At 38.7% G+C, this 19,321-nt stretch overlaps 1 protein-coding gene across 1 annotated transcript; it reads left to right on the top strand.

Moving 5' to 3' along the window:
* The first annotated feature begins 4,669 nt into the window (after positions 1–4,669).
* Positions 4,670–8,066, top strand: evx1 (even-skipped homeobox 1). The gene is made up of 3 exons (XM_053613213.1): positions 4,670–5,469; positions 7,050–7,279; positions 7,545–8,066. The coding sequence occupies exons 1-3, from the start codon at positions 5,127–5,129 to the stop codon at positions 8,064–8,066; spliced, it is 1,095 nt and encodes a 364-aa protein (XP_053469188.1). The 5' UTR covers positions 4,670–5,126.
* Positions 8,067–19,321: the final 11,255 nt, after the last annotated feature.

Raw genomic sequence — 19,321 nt, 5'->3', positions numbered from 1 at the left:
GTCACTTACCTGGTCCGTGTCCCCTACCTGCTACTAACCCACCCACTGTGAATGCAAAATTGGAAATCATGTTCCATATTAAGTAAGGAAAGTACTCTTAATCAGATCATCTTAAGTGCATTTTTCGAGGAAGCAAAATGGAGGATGTTTAGACCACCATACTGAATACTATTCATAATAACAGACGTTTAAACACTTTGCTTTTTTTAAATGTTAGGATAAAAATGTTCGTTTTGATGGGTTTGCATTTGATTTGTATAACCCTGGGCGCGTAGGTTTCTCAACATGTGACGTTTTGCGCATGCGCGGGGGATGAACTCGAGCCGTACCCGTAAACTCTATTTTGTAAACTCAAATCAGACAGCATCTTCACTACCTGATCTTCTTCCCCTGTTCAATTTGCACCGGGCATTCGTGGCAGGGGACAAGGATCATGTGACTTGAACAACATCAGACACTCGGACTTTCTTGATCTCTCTGTCAAACGCGCAAGCGTTACAATGAGGCGGAGCTCTGACTATGGGAAGCCAAAAGTGACATATAGATTCGAAATGCTTTTTTAAAAGACATATTTGCATTCTAATTGATTATAAATTGATTATAAATGTAACTGTAATATAGTTTGCATTAATTTATAGTATGCATTGTGTGTTAAATATTTTGTTACACTGGTATTAGACTTTTCAGTGTGGTGTCTGGTGTCTGATACTGTCTGAGGTTGAATATTGTTTATATAACTGTAACTATACAGTATGGTATCGCAGATAATGTACTGTTCCCAAACTTGATTCAGAACATTTTGTCATCAATATTTTGTCACAAAAATCCATAGTTCAAAGATTGCTATAAATGCTTTAACTGAAAAATATAGGCTACAGTAATAGTAAATTATGTATAAAAGATACATAGAGAAATGTAGTTTGGACCCAAAAGGTCCATTAAAAGAAATTAACACACACCTAAAATTATTTATTAATGGACAGAAAGGCAAAGTTTAAGGTGGATTTCCTCCAAAGTTGACAGGAAAATGCTCTCAAATGTAGTATGGTCACAGTATGGCCCTCTACTATAGTATGCTGATGGCATTTATGACCTATGGAATATTTCATAACAAGATCAACCCAAAAAACTCTATGTTTTTATAGTTGTAATAGAGCTATAAAGGGAAAATTGAACAAAGATGGATTGGTACCTTCAAAACTCACTCAAATATTGATGACACAATAGTCTGAATGAAGTCTGAGAAACGGACTGGATTTGATCTGTTCTAAATATACAGCTATAAACTATAGAAGATTGTATAGTCAAGCCTGTAACATAGTGTAAGGCCAGGTTATACCACATAGTATACCTATTGGGCATAAATAAATAAATAAGTAAATAAATAGTTTTTAAAAGTGTGTGTACATGCTTAAACTTTGAATCCCACACGATTTGTCAAATTACTGTTCAACATCCAACCTACTGTCACTGTAACATAATATTTAGAGATAATATTAGATAATGTACAACCCCAATTCCAAAAAAGTTGGGACGCTGTGTAAAATGTAAACAAAAAGAGAATGCAAATCTCATAAACGGATATGTTATTCACAATAGAACATAGAAAAGATAGCAAATGTTTAAACTGAGGAAATGTACCATTTTCGGAAAAAAAAATTAGGTAATTTTGAATTTCATGACCGCAACACGTCTCAAAAAAGTTGGGACGGGGGCAACAAAAGGCTGGAAAAGTAAGTGTTAATAAACAGAAACAGCTGGAGGAACTAAGTAGGGAAATTGGGAACAGGTTAGTAGGATGATTGGGTATAAAAAGAGTATCTTAGAGAGGCGGAGTCTCTGAGTGTGTGCAGTGATGCTAAAAGTTGAAAGTTCACATTTCTGTAATAATAATAAATAGTGAATATAGTAGTAGTAGTAGTAGTAGTAGTAGTAATAATAATAATAATAATAATAATAATAATAATAATAATTTTCGTTCAGGCAGATCACTCATATGGCATTTCTGCATATAGAACATATTGTTGTTGTTCTTGTTGTTGTTGTTGTTGTTTGGTTTTGTTTCGTTTTGTTTGTCGCTCCAAAGACTGTTGCGCGTGACACTGCCAGGATATCCGCAGTTTCTGAAATACTGACACCAACAACAACAAGTCACATTTTCCCTTGACCTGTATAGGCATGACTTGGTGCCTTGTGCTGTTGCCATTGTGCTGCAGGCTGGCGTGGATAATGGCATGAATGAGCAGGGGTATAGGTGTTCCTAGTAAAGTGGTAATATCCGGGTTGGGGGGGTACCTACAATGATGCACTACACTGAATTCAAGTTAAGCGTTAAGGCAAGCTTAGATATGTTGCGTTCATGTTCAACTTTGAGTGCTAAAAGTGTTCATAAAAACAAATTCGTTATTGATTATATAGTAAATGATCAGGAGGTCCTAAAATTAATTTTTGAAGGATTTCTATTAATTGTAAAGGAGAAATGACTTCGGTGTAATCTAAGAGTTAGGCTATTTTAACATTGTAACTTTACTGCGTATTGTAAGACCAATATTTGACGTTACAGTCTCAAACTATCATACTGGACAAATCGTGTTGTAGTATATGGATTATTCTCAAAATAGGCCTACGACATTTCGTGGATCGTTTAAATGTACATTTATAGTCATTATTCCCAAACGCGGTTCATTTCTCAAGTATGAAAAGCTTTTAATTAGCTAAATGTACTGCAGCCTACTTTTTACTCTGGATGATTTTTTTTATGCGCATAAGCTCATGATCATTTCTTTGTGAACAAGACAGAAGTGTTACAGTGAGCTGTAGAAAAGGCACTGCGGTAAAATACCTCTTAAATATTCCATCTTTAATATTTATATTTACGCTTCACACAGCATAAATAACGTTCGGGATCGATTTTATCTTCAAATTTAAATATGACTGGAATTGTATGCATAAATGCGAAAATTATATGGATAATATATGGGTGCTTCATAAATATGCTTTTTTGTTTTTTGTTTTTTAAATAATTAGACAATAATACAATAATTTGTGCCTCTCGTAATTTTTCAGCAATATTTTTGTGACTAAATAAATTTTTAATAGCCATCAAAAAATTGTGTGTGTCTGTGTGTGAGAGAGACAGAGAGAGAGAGAGAGAGAGAGAGAGAGAGAGAGAGAGAGGAGTGGGGGGGGGGGGGGTCGAATAACATAAAATACCTCCTGTGTCATTTTTAGCTTGAACAGGTGAGGGCGCACAAGGACAGCTTTGACTATAGAAAATCATAGTCATCATAGCCACATACAACGGTGTCATTTACTTCTTTCTGGGTTTTTTTAAAGGCTAAATAGGTTGTGCAATTATTTATTATTAATAATAATGTCTTAATTACGTCTTTAGCAATGGAAAGTAGAAATCTACCATTACTAAGTAGTTAGTTTAGGTACTGCCTGAAACGACTTCTAAAGTATGTTAGGATACAAAGTGTAACTCATACACAGATGTTAGCTGCTGGAGTGATGCACCAGTGATGTAGCAGGCGACACCAGGCTAAGAGCAAATCAAAGTAAAGTAAAGAGCATGGAAGTAGTTATTTCCAAACATGCGTATAAGTTTTATGAACTAGTGAGCTTGTGACGTGTAATTAATGCAGGACCCACATGCATCATACTGTGTCACATATATCAACAGGACATTTTAATCCGTATAATTAGGCTACACCTAAGGGTTTGGTTTTTTTAAGTGAAAGAGTGGTATTTCTGACTGCACAATTCAAAACGTAATCATTCTAGAACTTCATCCCATTACTTCCATTACTTTACAAATCCAATTAAACTGACTTTTACACCTTCTGTGTAACACGGTGAATGCATTGCTCCGAGGAACACATGTATTCCTGGACTGACATTCCTGACTGTATTTATCTGCAGGCAATTGGAGACATTTAAAAATAAAATAAAAAAGATCTTAGTTATTGCACATCTTCCCATGATTAGTAGGTATGAACAATTATTAAATTTGTAGAACTTTTATCTCAGTCGACCGAAAAAGGTGCTGCCTTCTCATTATTTGAACCCTTTGATTCGTATGCATTTGCATTGCAATTATTAAAACGGAAGCATATTCGAATTACAATCACTGAGTGAATGAGTATTTGAATGAGTACCGCTATGACTAAACGCTATACAAATGGAATTTTTTTTATGGACTCTAGGTTTGATTTAAAATGCTAAAGTTCAAAAGGTCTAATCAATCGTGGAAGTTTACTCAGACAAACTCTTTACATTTTAAAATAGATGCTATGTTCACGGTTTCCTCCAAAAAAAAAAAAAAGCCACGCCCACAAACGCTGAATTTCTGAATTGCGAGGCAACATGATTGACAGGGAAGAAGAGACGCCACCTTGTCCTGGTTGGTTGGTTGGTTGGTTGGTGACCCACAATAAACAGAACTAATTCTTTTTCATTTTCGCATTGTTGCATTGTTCTCAACCCGATTTCAAGCTGTCTTTGTTTTTTTTGTTGTTTTTATATATATATATATATATATATATATATATATATATATATATATATATATATATATATATATGCAGATTATTCTAAAATGGTAGTTGATCGTAACATCTAATACACTGATCTTGTATACACGAGCACACAACCTAGCACCCACCATGTGCTTTTTATTCCTGGACTTTCTTGAATTTTCCAAAAGAAATACATTAAATTCGCAAAAAAAAAAAAAAAAAAAAACCTCTAGGCCTATAATGGTATAACTTATTGCTCCTGGATGCCGGGATGTATTTTCTTATAGTGGGTATCATGCGGTACTGCTTTACCTATAGTGTTGTCATATTTTTAAACTTTTGACCCCCGCCCCCGTGCCACCTTTTTATCTGAGCTGCTCACCCTCGTCTGTTTATTCACATGTGTGGCGTCACTGTGCTTTCTGTTATGACGCTTTGCCCTGTTAAGAATGACATTTCCACAACAGGAGAGGGAGGGCAACGGTGATCCGGCCCAGAGCTCGCGCCGCGCTCAACACAGCTCGTGCGATCGCCTGTCTCACTGCTTTTCCTCTCCCGCGTGCTTCACGCGACCAAGTGTTTCGTTTGCACCGAAAGTAATAGGTTATGGAAAGTCTAAAGGACGGGTTGATGAGGACCGAGGGTGGTCACACTGACACATATCTGGGCTCGAATTTCTCCGAAGTTGCTGACGAGCAACAAGACAAGGCGGCTCGGCGAATCTGCACCACCCCGGACTGTTTCCCGTATTCACGAGACCGAGTACACGAGACGAGGGCGGAAGAGCTGAGCGGCACTTTTAAGGAAATGAGACACACAAGTAAGCCGTGTGCGCAGGACCAAGAGCTCTCAGATCTTCCCAAGAAAGAAGCAAGCAGCTCCGACGCAGAATCAGACTTCTATGACGGGACTGATGCGAGCTGCACCCCTGAACGCATGGATGCCCAAGGTAAAGACCGATCTTTATGTTGCTTTCCTTGAATCGTACGTGATGTACATGCTGCATTGTGTGTGTGTGTGTGTGTGTGTGTGTGTGTGTGTGTGTGTTTGTTGTTGTTGTTTTTTAAAGTACCTACTGCGTGCTTTTGGTGTTGACACATAGTTTATTCGATCACTGCGTCCGGAATTTATTAATTGGTGTCAATCATACATACATACATACAGATACTGGCCACTTTATTAGGAAAACCATACTAATCCTGGATTAATACTAACAGCAGCAATTCTTCGTGGCACTGATTTCACAAGGTGCTGGAAACATTCTTAATCACTGCTGCAGTTCTACCAGGTCCCAAAAGGTGCGCTACTGGATTCTGATCTGGTGTCTGAGAAGGCCAGTGAAGTACACTGTCATGTTCATGGAATCGGTTTGAGACGACTTGTGCTTTGTGACAGGAACATTATTATGCTGAAAGTAGCCATTATAAAAAACGTAAATCATGGCCATAAAGGGGTTTCGTGATCAACAACGATACTCAGATAGGCTGTAACATTCAAACGATGCTCGATTTGCTATTATTAAGGGACCCAATGTGTGCAAAGAAAAGATTTCACACATTACTATATCAGCACCAGCAGTTTGAGCTGTTGACACATGGGAAGTTGGGTCCATGGATTCATGCTGTTTAGGGCAAAACCTGACCCTGCCAAATGCATGTCTCAGCATAAATCGAGATTCATCAGACAAGATGATGCTTTTCCAATTTTCTAATGTCCGGTTTGGGTGAGCCTGTGCCCACTGTAGCCTGAGATTGCAGTCCTTGGCTGACAGGATTAAACCCGATGTGGTCATGAAGTTCTTGACCTGTATCTGCATGAGTTTAGACATTGTGCTGCTGCCACATGATTGGCTGATTGGATAACTCCATGAACGAGCAGGTGTAAAGGTGTTCCTAATAAAGTGACCAGTGAGTATATGTCAGTGCTTATAATTATTTTGTTCGTAAGACACAGTGCCACAGACTACAGACTATGCGTAACATATTCACAAGTCAGTCATCACTGCAAAAGTATATTAAACAAAAATAAAATAAATATTGCTACCCATTTCAAATAATTCGAGAACTGTCAACAAATGTCTATTATTTACACTGTGATATATTTTAAAGACTTTATTTCATTTATTGCAGTTACCATAGGCCTATAAGAAACCAGATAATTCTTCTGAGTTTGTTTTGATGATGATTATCATTATTATTAGTAGTATTATTCTTATAATCAACATCATTAGGCTACACAAAACAAACTCAGAAAAAAGTATTATATTGTTGTTTTAATACTGTATTGTTTCTAATTTGAATGATTTTGTTAGGCTTACAATGAGACTGCTGCGGGTATATCTGAAAACAGAAATTTATCATGTAGCACTTCTTGGGTTTTTTTCCCCCTGTTAATAAACGATTAAATAATATTATAAGTAGATCTGAACGTATTCATGTAAAAGTAATATTTAAATGAACCTGTAATAATATTAGTCCAGATGTCGGATTATCAGAAAGCCTAAAAATAGCACATCACTGATTCCTACAGGACGGGAGTCTCCGAGTCGCAGCACCGAGAGCGCAGTGGATGCTGGGAAGGTGAACACATGCCCCGGGGGTCTTCCGTACGGATCGGATCAGATGCGACGCTACCGCACAGCTTTCACGAGGGAGCAGATAGCTCGACTTGAGAAGGAGTTTTACAGGGAGAATTACGTGTCCCGTCCACGCAGATGTGAACTGGCGGCCGCCCTAAATCTGCCGGAAACCACCATTAAGGTAGAAGTGATACAGGAGGCCCTTATATGAAAAACATTCGTGCGCAAATAATAATGAAATATCAGGCGGGATTAATGAACTGAACTGTTAAGTTAATGTGTTTAAACTGCAGAATAATTGCAGGCTATAGTTCTATCATTTTCCTATCATGTTATTACTTTCCAAAGCATCCTTCACTGGTAGCATCCTGACTCAATTAACAATATAAAGCATACACACAGAAGAACTGAGCAAGTAATAGGCGTGGGTGTGCTTTTAATTTCAGGTCTGGTTCCAGAACCGGCGTATGAAGGACAAGAGGCAGCGGCTGGCGATGACTTGGCCTCACCCAGCCGACCCCGCCTTTTACAGCTACATGGTGAGCCACGCGGGCAACCTGCCATACTCGTTTTCTTCCCATCTCCCTGTGGCCTACTACTCTCCTCTGAGTGGCCTGGCAGGGGGTTCAGCTGCCGCAGCTGCAGCGCCTGCGTTCGCTAACCCTTTGCGCTCATTGGACACTTTCAGGCTCCTTTCTCATCCTTATCCGCGTCCCGAGCTGCTTTGCGCGTTCCGACACCCGTCGGTGTACGCAAGCGCGGGTCACGTCTTCGGTCCCGGCGGGAGCGCTTGCTCGTGCCTCGCTTGTCAATCAAACGGGACTGCGCAGAGGTCGCCGACAAACGCAGAGGTCACGTGCTCGCCCACTAGCAGAGATGATGCTTTCCTTATGTTCTCGCCGGCCTTTCTCAACAAGTCGCCGTCCGCTTCTGTTGACCAGAGGGAGCAAGTACCCTTGACCAGATAAGACACATGAAAACAGTCACGGACCTTTTTTTTTTTCCGCATGAACGACCCGAACTCTCCAAGCTCCAACAGCCTGCTGTGCAAAACTGTGTAAACAATGACATTTTCCAGTCATGAAGCTAGCCTTTGCGTATTGGAGGACACGTTTAATAAAGTAGTATATTCTTTTAGAGAAAGCATCGTGCAGTTGCACTTATTCAAATTAAATGAAAAAAAAAAAAAAGTTAATTAACATGGTCCCCAAAACTGGAAAGATTGAAGGACAAGTTATTATAATTTATACATGTCTTATATTACATAATTAAATGTACGCACATGCAGTATTTGTTGTTTTTCTTGTCGTTTCTTTTTCTTTCTTTTTTCTTTTTTAACTTTTTTTTATTTTTATATTTTTTTTATGTGAGGGTGAGGTGGGGGGGATGGGTGTCAGTACAGTCCTTTAGGCCCCGCTGTGGGCGGATATGTGTAGACGCGAAGCACAAATTAAGGAGGGATGTATTCGGATGGAATGTGTGTGTGTGTGTGTGTGTGTGTGTGTGTGTGTGTGTGTGTGTATTTCTGTTAGAATAAGAACGAATTCTATATGCTCTTATGGGACTATGAGCAAAACTATTTAAAAAAAGAGAAGAATTAAGGATTTCAGCTTCTGGAAATATCTCGGTGGTTCATTTATGAAATTGATAATAAAACTGTGTTTTAAACAAAAAGAATTGCCGAATAGATTCAAATTATTCTTTAAAAAGGTAGGGTGTTCAAACCTGAGGATATTTAAACCTTTTTTTTTTTACCTTTGAATTAACCTAAGCCAAGCGAATGTTGTTTGAAATGTATATATATATGACATATATGAACAATTTGAGTCTTTCAAAACATCAATAAAAAAAATCAATAGAACATTATTTACTAAACTCATGATTATTGTGTAGGCTTTTTTTTTTTTCAATAGAATTTGCTAACGTTGGAGTATACTGAAAAAATAAAATGATATTTAATTATATTTAAATACATTACCATATAAATACATTTGGCATTACCAGTGCCAAATTAGAGGCCCAACGTTTTATGTTCTCAGTTTTTTCCTTAACAATCTGTAATTTGTGATGCCTCAATGTTAACGTTATCCCGAAGAGGCAGTTTCATCTCAGACTAAACAACTGATAAGACCAGACGGGCGTGGCTGAAGTGTTCTTTCCAGTTTCATTAAGATATAGTCTTCCATCACACCAATCAGTGTACGTTCCTTGGTTGGATTCGCCCTGTATTTGGGCCAAATCGAAGCTTTTTAAACGTAACACTGTAGTATTGGAGGGCTCAATCCATATGAACAGCGCTTCATCACTATACAGGCATCAAAACAACACGCGGAAACAACCCTGGTGAAGATTAGACTCTACAACATCAGATCAGACGTTACTCACCAAGGATCAACTAAGATAAGTTAAATACATGTATATGTAAATGTTTATAAATATATCTGTTTTTAAAATATCTACAGACGTCTACACCGGAATTGAGCACCGGATCTCCCGTGTGTAAAATCAGGGAAGGGTGTCCGTTTGGCTTCGGGAATTTGTGCGCGCGCTTGTCAGTAAATCAAGTTTTGGCCCAGTGCGCCCTGTGCCAAAAAGAGACTTCGCTAAACTAATCTCGAGATTGATGGCTTCATTAAGCGCACGTCGTGTAGGTGTGGGTGTGAATATGTTTGAAATAAGCGTTTACCCGGGAACACGGTACTGGCAAGGAAGCGAAATATTCATATTCTTACAAGAAGTGATCAAATGAGTGAAAACCAGGAGGTCAGATCAATTTAAAGGTTTAGACATTAAACATTTTCTTCTGTTTGGCTAGTTTCAATGTGCGTCTTTATTCAGACGTGGCTTCACTACCGACCCAGGGGTGCGTTCATTTTAGTGAATAAACAGAGCTAACATAGAGAGAGAGAGAGAGAGAGAGAGAGTGAGAGAGAGCCCACGAGCACTTGCACAGCTGTTGATTATACAGTTCGTTTGTACACACTACATACTGTACATTATATATACACATATATTCGGGGTTCTATGTAAGTATATACAACCCCTTGGAAAAAATGACTGAATCATCACACTTATAGGATGTTCACTTGGATTTTTTTTTACTTCGTAGCAATTAAGCAAATCACAGATATACATGACACTAAACATTTTTTTGTTTAATAGCTGAACATTCTGGCTTCGTGACGCATACCTCAAATAAATTAAATTAAATTCTTTTAATTAATGTTGTACCCTGTCCAGGGTGTACCCCGCCTTGTGCCCGATGCTCCCTGGGATAGGCTCCAGGTTCCTCCGCGACCCTGAAAAGGAGTAAGCGGTTGAAGATGGATGGATGGATAATTAATGTTGTATTTTTATCCAAATCGAGTAGAGGAAAAAATAACGATTAACAAAAAAGACCACAATTAGTACTTCGTTGCTCCTCCTCCAGCTTTTATGATGGCTGGAACTCTTTGACTTCACTAATGAAAAACCATCTCTCCATCAAGATGGTTCCAACTTTCTCAAATACCGCTTGACAGATCAGCTTTTGCAGGATGGAGCCTCGTCATGGAACAATTTTTTAAATTTCCACCATAAAATTTCAATGGGATTGAGATCCGGACTGTTTACTGGCCGTGTCATCGAGTTGATCTGCCTTTCATGAAGAAAAGCTTTTACACTCTTTTCTCTGTGGCGAGATCCATCATCATCCTGAACAATGACTTCATCATTACCAAACCTATGTTCTATCAATGGAATTAGAAAAGTGTCCAAACTTTCAGTGTACACTTGTGCATTGACTGTTGAGGTCTCTTTTGTGCTTTACCTGACATGTAACCCCATATTATCGATGATGGGGGAAATCTGATTGTTTTCTTCAGGCAGTCATCTTTGTATGTTTCATTAGAACCGCACCAGACAAAAGTTCCAGCATCATCTCCTTGGCAAATGCAGATTCATCACTGATTCATCACTGAATATCACTTTCATCCAATCATCTACAATCTATGATTGCTTCTCGTTAGCGCACTGTTACCTTGTTGTCCTCTGTTTAGGTGTTAGTGCTGGTTTTCATTTGGTTTTTCTACACATAAATCCCACTTCATCCAGCCGATTTCTTACAGTTCTGTCAAAAACATTGATTCCATTTGTTTTGTTGTGCATTTTCTGTCTTCAAGGCGTATGGCTTTGAGTTTTCTATCCTGACGCTTTGACGTCTTTCTTGGTGGACCCGTATGTTTTCCTTTTTTAACCTTCCCATTTTGTTTATACTTGCACCAAATTTTAGACACAGCTTGTCTGGGAACAATTGACATCTTTTACCACACTCCTTGTTGGATTTCTTTCTTGAAGGAGTTTTATAATCCTTTCCATTGTTTCAATTAACAACTCTCTCAATCGGGCCATGTTTCCTTTCAAAAAGTCCAAGGTTAAAGTCTCTCTTTTAACTGCAGACTAATTTGCATTTTTAGACGATTCTGTTTTTGGTTATGGAAATTAATTTTAATTCTGTTTTTCTTGCTTCACTTTGTTATTGGCACTTATAATATGGAGCATTTATAAACAACAGTATGAAAAAATGACCAAAAATGAACAAGCACCCTGTTGCAATTACAGGAGTCGACTGATAGCATAATAGCTGCAGACTGTAACCACCAATATGCATGATTTACCCATTAAAAAGCACTGTTCAGTAGCTTTCAAATGACATCCGCTATGTGCCTCTGCCAGTTATAGTGTCAAAGTGGCCATGGAATTTGGGCATTTTAGCTGATTTTAGTGCTATTAAAAATGAAAATAACTGTGAAATATAAATGTAAATGGTAATATAAAAATAAATGTTAAAAATATACGTAAATGTTAAACGCAGAAGTTAGTCGATTTGTTCATATGCTAATTGACCCCACCTCCTTGGAGTGTGTGTCACTGGGAAAACAGCGCCAGTAGGGTTACTAGTTTTACACCATATTGTGGTAGTTTTTGGACATGGAGGATGTGAAATGCAAGTCTGCTGGTGCCATGTTTTTGGGATGGTTTAAAAAACAGTCCACAAATAATCCAAATTAAACTCAAATAAATTTCTCCACACATTACATTGGGGTGGCTGTGGCTCAGGTGGTAGAGCGGGTTGTCCACTAATCGTAGAGTTGGCAGTTCAATTCCCGGCCCACATGACTCCACATGCCGAAGTGTCCTTGGGCAAGACACTGAACCCCAAGTTGCTCCTGATGGCAAGTTAGCGCCTTGCATGGCAGCTTTGCTACCATTGGTGTGTGAGTGTGTGTGAGAATGGGTGAATGAGACACAGTGTAAAGCACTTTGGATAAAAGTGCTATATAAGTGCACCATTTACCATTTATTACATTAAGGGTATTTGGGAGATGCCTTTATCCAGAGCAACTTACATTTATCGCATTTATACAACTGAGCAACTGAGGGTTAAGGGCCTTGCCCAAGGGCCCCAACAGTGGTAGCTTGGCAGTGCTGGGTAAATAATCCGTGCAGTTATTCAATGTACGTTTACATTACATTTATGCTTTATTATTTTTGTATATATTTAATTTTATCCATTTCTAAGGTTCTTGTGTTGCAAATATAACATTAAAATGGCATGGCTCATATCCTGCTGTGTGTTTGGTGTCGGTTTGTTCTGTTTATAATGGGTCAGGGTTAGGGTTATGATGAAGCGTATAGAATGTGGTTCATTTTCTTCACTGATTTCCTCTGTTTCACTGATTTCAGGTGACACTTGGTGTGTACTAATATACAAAACCAAACTTTTGTAATAATTCAGTTAAAAACTATCTCTCTCACACACACTCTCTCTCTCACTCCCTCTCTCACTGCCATTATGTTCATTATATTAAAGAACTGTCAGAGTGTGAAATAGTACCAATGTATCAAACATAATCTAACCCTAAACACTGTTTTACTGCTTGTTAATGGATTGACCTGTAGATGCTATTGGGGAAAAAAACCACCACCTCGGACACCTCTACTCAAGAAAGTTCTAGCAATCTTGCAGTGGGGTTGAGTGGGTCAACCATTGAATGGGTCAACCAAAAATAGACTTAAGCATGTGCATAATGCTACTCTAAATATGGAAAACTTTAGGGTCATATTCAGAGATGGCAGCTTAGGTTTGGGACTTATGTCCAAACGTTACCTCAGAATTTACAAGGAGAAACATACATCTATTCAGAGATGTGTTAAGCAGTTGTTTAAGTCAATTTTCTGGATGGGCCGTTCAGATTATTCAGCATGACTTTAACCAGAAGAACTGACCTTTAAGCCTGAAAAACATCAGCAATAGAAAACGCTGACTGAAAAAGGAAATTTAGTTTTTTGCTGTCAAATGTAATATGATGCAACATAAGCTTAGCTAGTACTAGCACAATCGTACAGTTTGTATTTGAATGCTGTTGTTCTGTGACGTATCGGTACTTAGTGCCTAAAGGTAAGCTTAGTGCTGCTGCTAACTAGAGGTAGTTATGCTGCTGCTAGCACATCACAGGTTCTCTCTACTGCTCCTCCCACTTCTGCTTCTGTCCCTGTGCATTGCACAAGCGCTGCCTTGAATCAATTCCCTCCCCCATTCTCAGCCCACCTTGAACAATGATGCATCATCCCAGCCAATATGAGCTAGCTATCCAAAGCATGCATTCGATGCTGCATCACCATCATTTAATGCTGGCTGGTACGCATTACAACCATGGTTAGAGTTCTCTGTTTTGAAGGATGTGTGCTTCTGTTTCCCCTATCTTAAATTCGGTCCTGCCAGGAAGAGTCATGTTGTTTTTAACTCACGTGGCTTAAACAACTAGAAAGCAACACTTGAATGAGACAAGGGGTTAGAGAAACGTGCATCCAGCCACTGTTATGTATGGGCTGCAGCCACATGGTCCAAACACTAATGCCAAGAGCCATGGATGCTTGGTGTCTTAAAACCAGCTAATCTCTCCAGTCTCAGTGTATAGATATGTGCACAGCTGGTGAAGTTGTTGGTGCATCAACTGAATCCTTAAAGAACATTCATAACAATGATTTCTGGGGATGATTCCCATCCTTCCAATAGAAGGAGAACATTGATTAAAGAAACAATTTCATGATGGTGTTGTGGTGCTCTGTATGACCGTAGGTCATACTGATTCTGATGATCCCACCATCCTCCTTGGTCACTCTCTGAAGAGATTCTTGTTTAACATTCTTTACAGGGAAATTGCGGAAATGGAAAACAGATTTTCTAACACACTTTTGGTTTTCATGTTATTTGTGAACTAAGCTTATAGAACAGTACATTACTGACTTTCTTCACCCGTACTCTCCTACCAGAACACCAAGAACTTGTAATCAACTTCTTCATCTACAGTCTGTCCCCTGTTGTAGCCCTAAAACAAAGAGTGACCAAGCCTTTTCTGTGGTTGGTCCCAAACGCTGGAGCAGTCTCCCCTTTCATGTGAGGTCCGCACTGTTTTTAAATCTTCTCTTAAAACTTATTTTTATTCTTTGTCTTATGATGTTATTTCATGCAATGTTATATGATGTTTTGTACAGCACTTTGTATTAACTACTTTTGTCTTCCAATGTGCTTTATAAATAACATTTGACTTGACTTGATAGAATGAACACAAATGTTATGGTTATATATTAAAGGTTATATTAACATATATACACAAACACACACACACACACACACACACACACACATATATATATATATATATATATATATATATATATATATATATATATATATATAATTTATTATTATTTTTTGTTTGTTTCAGTGCAAATGAATTTCTACTTAATACAAATGTGGCTGTTGTTACAACTATACCCTTTAGAAATGCTGCTCTTCTGTCCCCTAATTTCCCTGACACAAACTCTAGGGTACACACAAAATGCTCTTAATTACATTGGTTACCTATAATTCCTACCAGCCCACCCTAACATAGCAGGTTAGAACTTGGCCTGCTGGAGATTTTGATCAAACTGTCAACCATAACCAACAAACAGCAAAGCATTAATAGCTAGAAACCAGTGCTGACAAAATCCCCCCTGCTTGGAATGAGGTGTTGATCAGCTCCCTCACAGAGTGATCAACTTCAGCAGATTAGAACAGTTGTTATAATGCTAGTAATAAAACAGTAAAGCTCTCGATAAAATCTTTGCACTGAGACATAGTGAATTGCACTGTGACCCATTGCTGTGTAAAAGAGTGCATTCCATGCTGTGGTTTGTTTAAGAGTGTCTATCAGTGCTAGTTTACAGTTTAGACCTCTATGGTTTTAATAAACAGACAAAATATTATTGGACACAGTTAAACAATGTTCAAATTATGTCTGTACTGAGTATGTCTATGGAATTGATTTTTATAGATACAGGGGTCCCTGGTTGCAAAAAGTTTGAGAACCCCTGAACTTCCGGTGAGCGATGTGTAATAAGGCTACCAATGCTGGTGAAGAAAAGCCAACTCAAAGTTAGCAGATGCCAGTGTTCTGTAGCATTTCACCATAAAAGTGCTCATAGTGAGTGAATAATACATTCACCAGGGCAGAAGGGATGATCACTATATTGGACGGTATCAATGTGCCTGCCCATGCACATAAAAAAGGTATCCACGTGATTCTCATTAGCACATTGTCTGCATGTACAGGTTGCCATTTTGCATAAATTTATTATATATAATTCAGATTATTGTCTATAAATCAAGATGGTGATGGAGTATTGGATATACTTGCCCAATCTGGCAACCCTGACATTAACTGTACAGTCTGCTCCTCCTCCACTAATAACTTTCATAGAGCGAGAATGGGGCAGCATGGGTCTTTCACCAATGGACCGCTGCCAAAAGTAGATGTGGAACTCCATGTTGGGAATTCACAAATGTCCATAAGTGACACTTCTTTTAGTGCATCTTTTATATGAATGCTGCCCAAAGCCTCTGTTTCTGCACTGTCAGCGAACCACATTCGGCAATTAGTTATCTTTTCAGTCGCAAATACGTGGTCCAAATGAACTGAACTACCTTCTTGTGAATTTTAAACATTTTGATCGTTTCAGGCCAGTACGGACAACGGAGCTGTGAATCCTCAAACTTACAGGGCTTGCTCAACCACCTCATTGCTTGCAACTTTGTGTCCCCCTTGATGGGCCATATTAAATACAACTGTGTTGCTGTTGGTTTGTACTAACACACACAGCCATTTCAGTGGCAGCTCAGTGGTTAATACATTGGTATTTAATTGGAAGGTTGTGAGTTCAAATCCCAGCACCACCAAGCTGCTAATGTCACAAGATCCACTGTATCATAACTCAAGGAATGCTAAGAATACAACATATGTGACAAATCTAGGCATAAAACTTTCATAAAGAATATGAAATATTTCAACTATCAATAAAATTTTATTTACAATGGACATTGTCACAAAGCAGCTTTACAAATATCTGGATGTGGATTTAGATTTATCCCTAATGAGCAACCCTATTTATTTCATTGGTGTTGTTTTGCTTTAAATATGTAGAATGTAAATTATTTTCACTGCAACCATTGGGCTATCCAAGTGAGACAATAAGCCTGAGTGAATGCCTGAGAGTAGGGGGGCACAGCATCCAAACAACCCAGGTTACCAGAAGTCACTACACCCATGAACCCTCCCTTTACCTAAGAGAAAAGCTATTAACAAAAGATTGAGACTGTGTCTGTGTCCCAAACACTAATTGGAAGGCTGTTCCATAACTGCGGGGCTTTGTAAGAAAAAGCTCAGCCCCTGCTGTAGTCTTCATTATTCTAGGTACTAAAAAAGAGCCTGCACCTATTGATTGAAGCAGGCATTTTACCTGCAAGAGTTATATGGTCTTGTTTAACAAGGCATGTGTAGAACAGTTTCTGATTCTGTACATAAGATTTGTCAGTGCGCATTAGAAAATCAGCTTTTATCACATGTGTGTATGCACAGCTGTACCCTATGGACATTGGTAAATCCTGCACACTCTAATGGGTGATTTTATGGCTATGTGTGTGCAATCTATTTTCCCAATTGCATATGGAAAACCTGATATGGCATAAAATTCCTTCAATATTGTTGTCATTTAAATTGCTGTATTTGTGTTGTAGAATGAGTGATATGTAATTAATTGGCTTATAGTTGGCTGGGAAATGGCAGATCTGTTTCTACTTTGTCATTGAAATGCACCCTTGCCTAAAACCCCTAGAGAAGAAAGGACTCGAGTGTGCACAGGGATGCTGTTATTGTGCTTTGTTGGCCTCTCCAAAAGTGGAGTGATTTACTGGCAGAGGTAAACTAAAACTGCACTGGGCAAATGAAATTGAAGCTTACCATGAGTAGACTTTCTTTTACGCAAAGCACAGTCTTACCTAACAATCTCTCCCTCTCTTTCCCTCCCTCTCTCCTTCTCCCTCTCTCCCTCTCCCTCTCTCCTTCTGTCGAGCCACACAGGATTTTGTGGAGATGGCAGTGATCCTGACCCTTTCTGCTCTCCGGACCTGCCTGAACCATTCAGATGCCCTATCTCTGGATGGAGCTCTCATCAACTGTAGGCTACAGCCTGGAGATTGCTGAGGATGGTACGGCTTGAAGTACCATGAAATGGTTTTGGACCTCAATTCCACATGGACGTTCTCGCTGTAGTTTCTGGGACTACGGTTGCTGCTATGGCCTTGGGACTGCAATTACCACATGCAGTTTTGCACTCAGGTCTCCTTTGAACAGTGGACTAGTTGAACAAACAGACCTCATATAAAACCATAATGAACTTTCTTTTACTTTCACACTATCCATTGTTACCCAAAACTTTAAATGTCCTTTACACATTCTAGAATTATCTGCTGCTTGATGTAATGCCAATTCCTGATCTCTATTGCTTTTGCTTCTCTCGCTCTACAGATCTTCCTGAACATAGCACACCACAGGCAATATTGATTAATAACTTGATCATTTGATTGATAATTAGAGAATCCTACAGTAACCTGAGTGAACTGTTGAACAATCAAACAGAAATTGGATATAATGATCAAATCTGGCAAAATCTCACATGTGAACATTTACTACACTACTTATTTTTTCTTTCTTCTCGGCCATAAAGCAAACGTGAAGTTACAGTAGTGTATTTAATATGACATCGTTTACAGGCTATTTCATCTGCTGCAGTATTTCTATTACACTGTATGCAAATAAAGTAAATACAGTAAATTTTTAAATGTAAGTTTAAAAAAAAAAAAAAAGAACCATAACCATGGGTTCTTTGGGGAACCGTAACCCTAACCAAAGAACCATGGGTTCTTAACCCTAACCTTCTGTTATAGAGTGTTAAGTGTAGAGAGGGAGGGCAAACTGGAAGACAGAAATGTATATCTGGCTTTCCGTCATTAATGGATGACTTTAAAGGTTGCTCACTGTTTGTACTGTCCCCTGGTTTCTAACCAAGGCAAGTAAAAACGTGAGTGCTGTCTCTGTCTCCTACTCACACACACAAGAGAGAGAATCTACACACACACACACATACACACACACACATGCACACACACACGCACACACGCACACACACACACACACACACACTGATTTGCAGCTATGTCGGCTGCATGCAGGACTACTTTGTGTATGTTCCTTATGTCTAGGCCCATCTGTTGATGGAAGAAAGGGGCAAGATAAAGTAACAGAGTAACAAAAGGTTTTATGGTGATGTTCTGTTTGTGGTGGTTGTCTACTGCTAAGCTGAACAGGCTCTTTACTTTAGGCAGGTTAATGGAACTTTTACGAGTCCTTCTATAATCAGGTGACCTCTGGTTTCTCTCTCTCTCTCTCTCTCTCTCTCTCTCTCTCTCTCTGTCTGTCTCTGTCTGTCTCCATCTTGCACTTATGCGCTTGAAGCAAAGAACTTCAGCTACATTTGCCCAAAATTCACATAATCCCTGACCACTATCTCCCTCTTGGAGTTCGTGCTAAGGCATGTTTTAAATTTGATTTGGGAGATGAAATAATTTACCTCTAAATCTAACTAACTTGGGATCCTAACTAAATAGGGAACAACTACGATGATTTGTTTTTATGGTCAGCACATAAATAATATACTAAGTTATTATTAAATATGGTTTTCATTTTAGTGTAATTTTTATACCTCCAAGATGGTGGACAAAAATCATACCCAGCCCCCCTCTGAAAGTTTCAGAACAGCAAGGCCAATTCTATTGTTTCTTTATATTTCTTTTGCTGTACAC

This window comes from Ictalurus furcatus, chromosome 24, assembly GCF_023375685.1.
Source record: "Ictalurus furcatus strain D&B chromosome 24, Billie_1.0, whole genome shotgun sequence".
NCBI lineage: Eukaryota > Metazoa > Chordata > Actinopteri > Siluriformes > Ictaluridae > Ictalurus > Ictalurus furcatus.
This window is presented reverse-complemented; position numbering and strand designations above follow the sequence as displayed.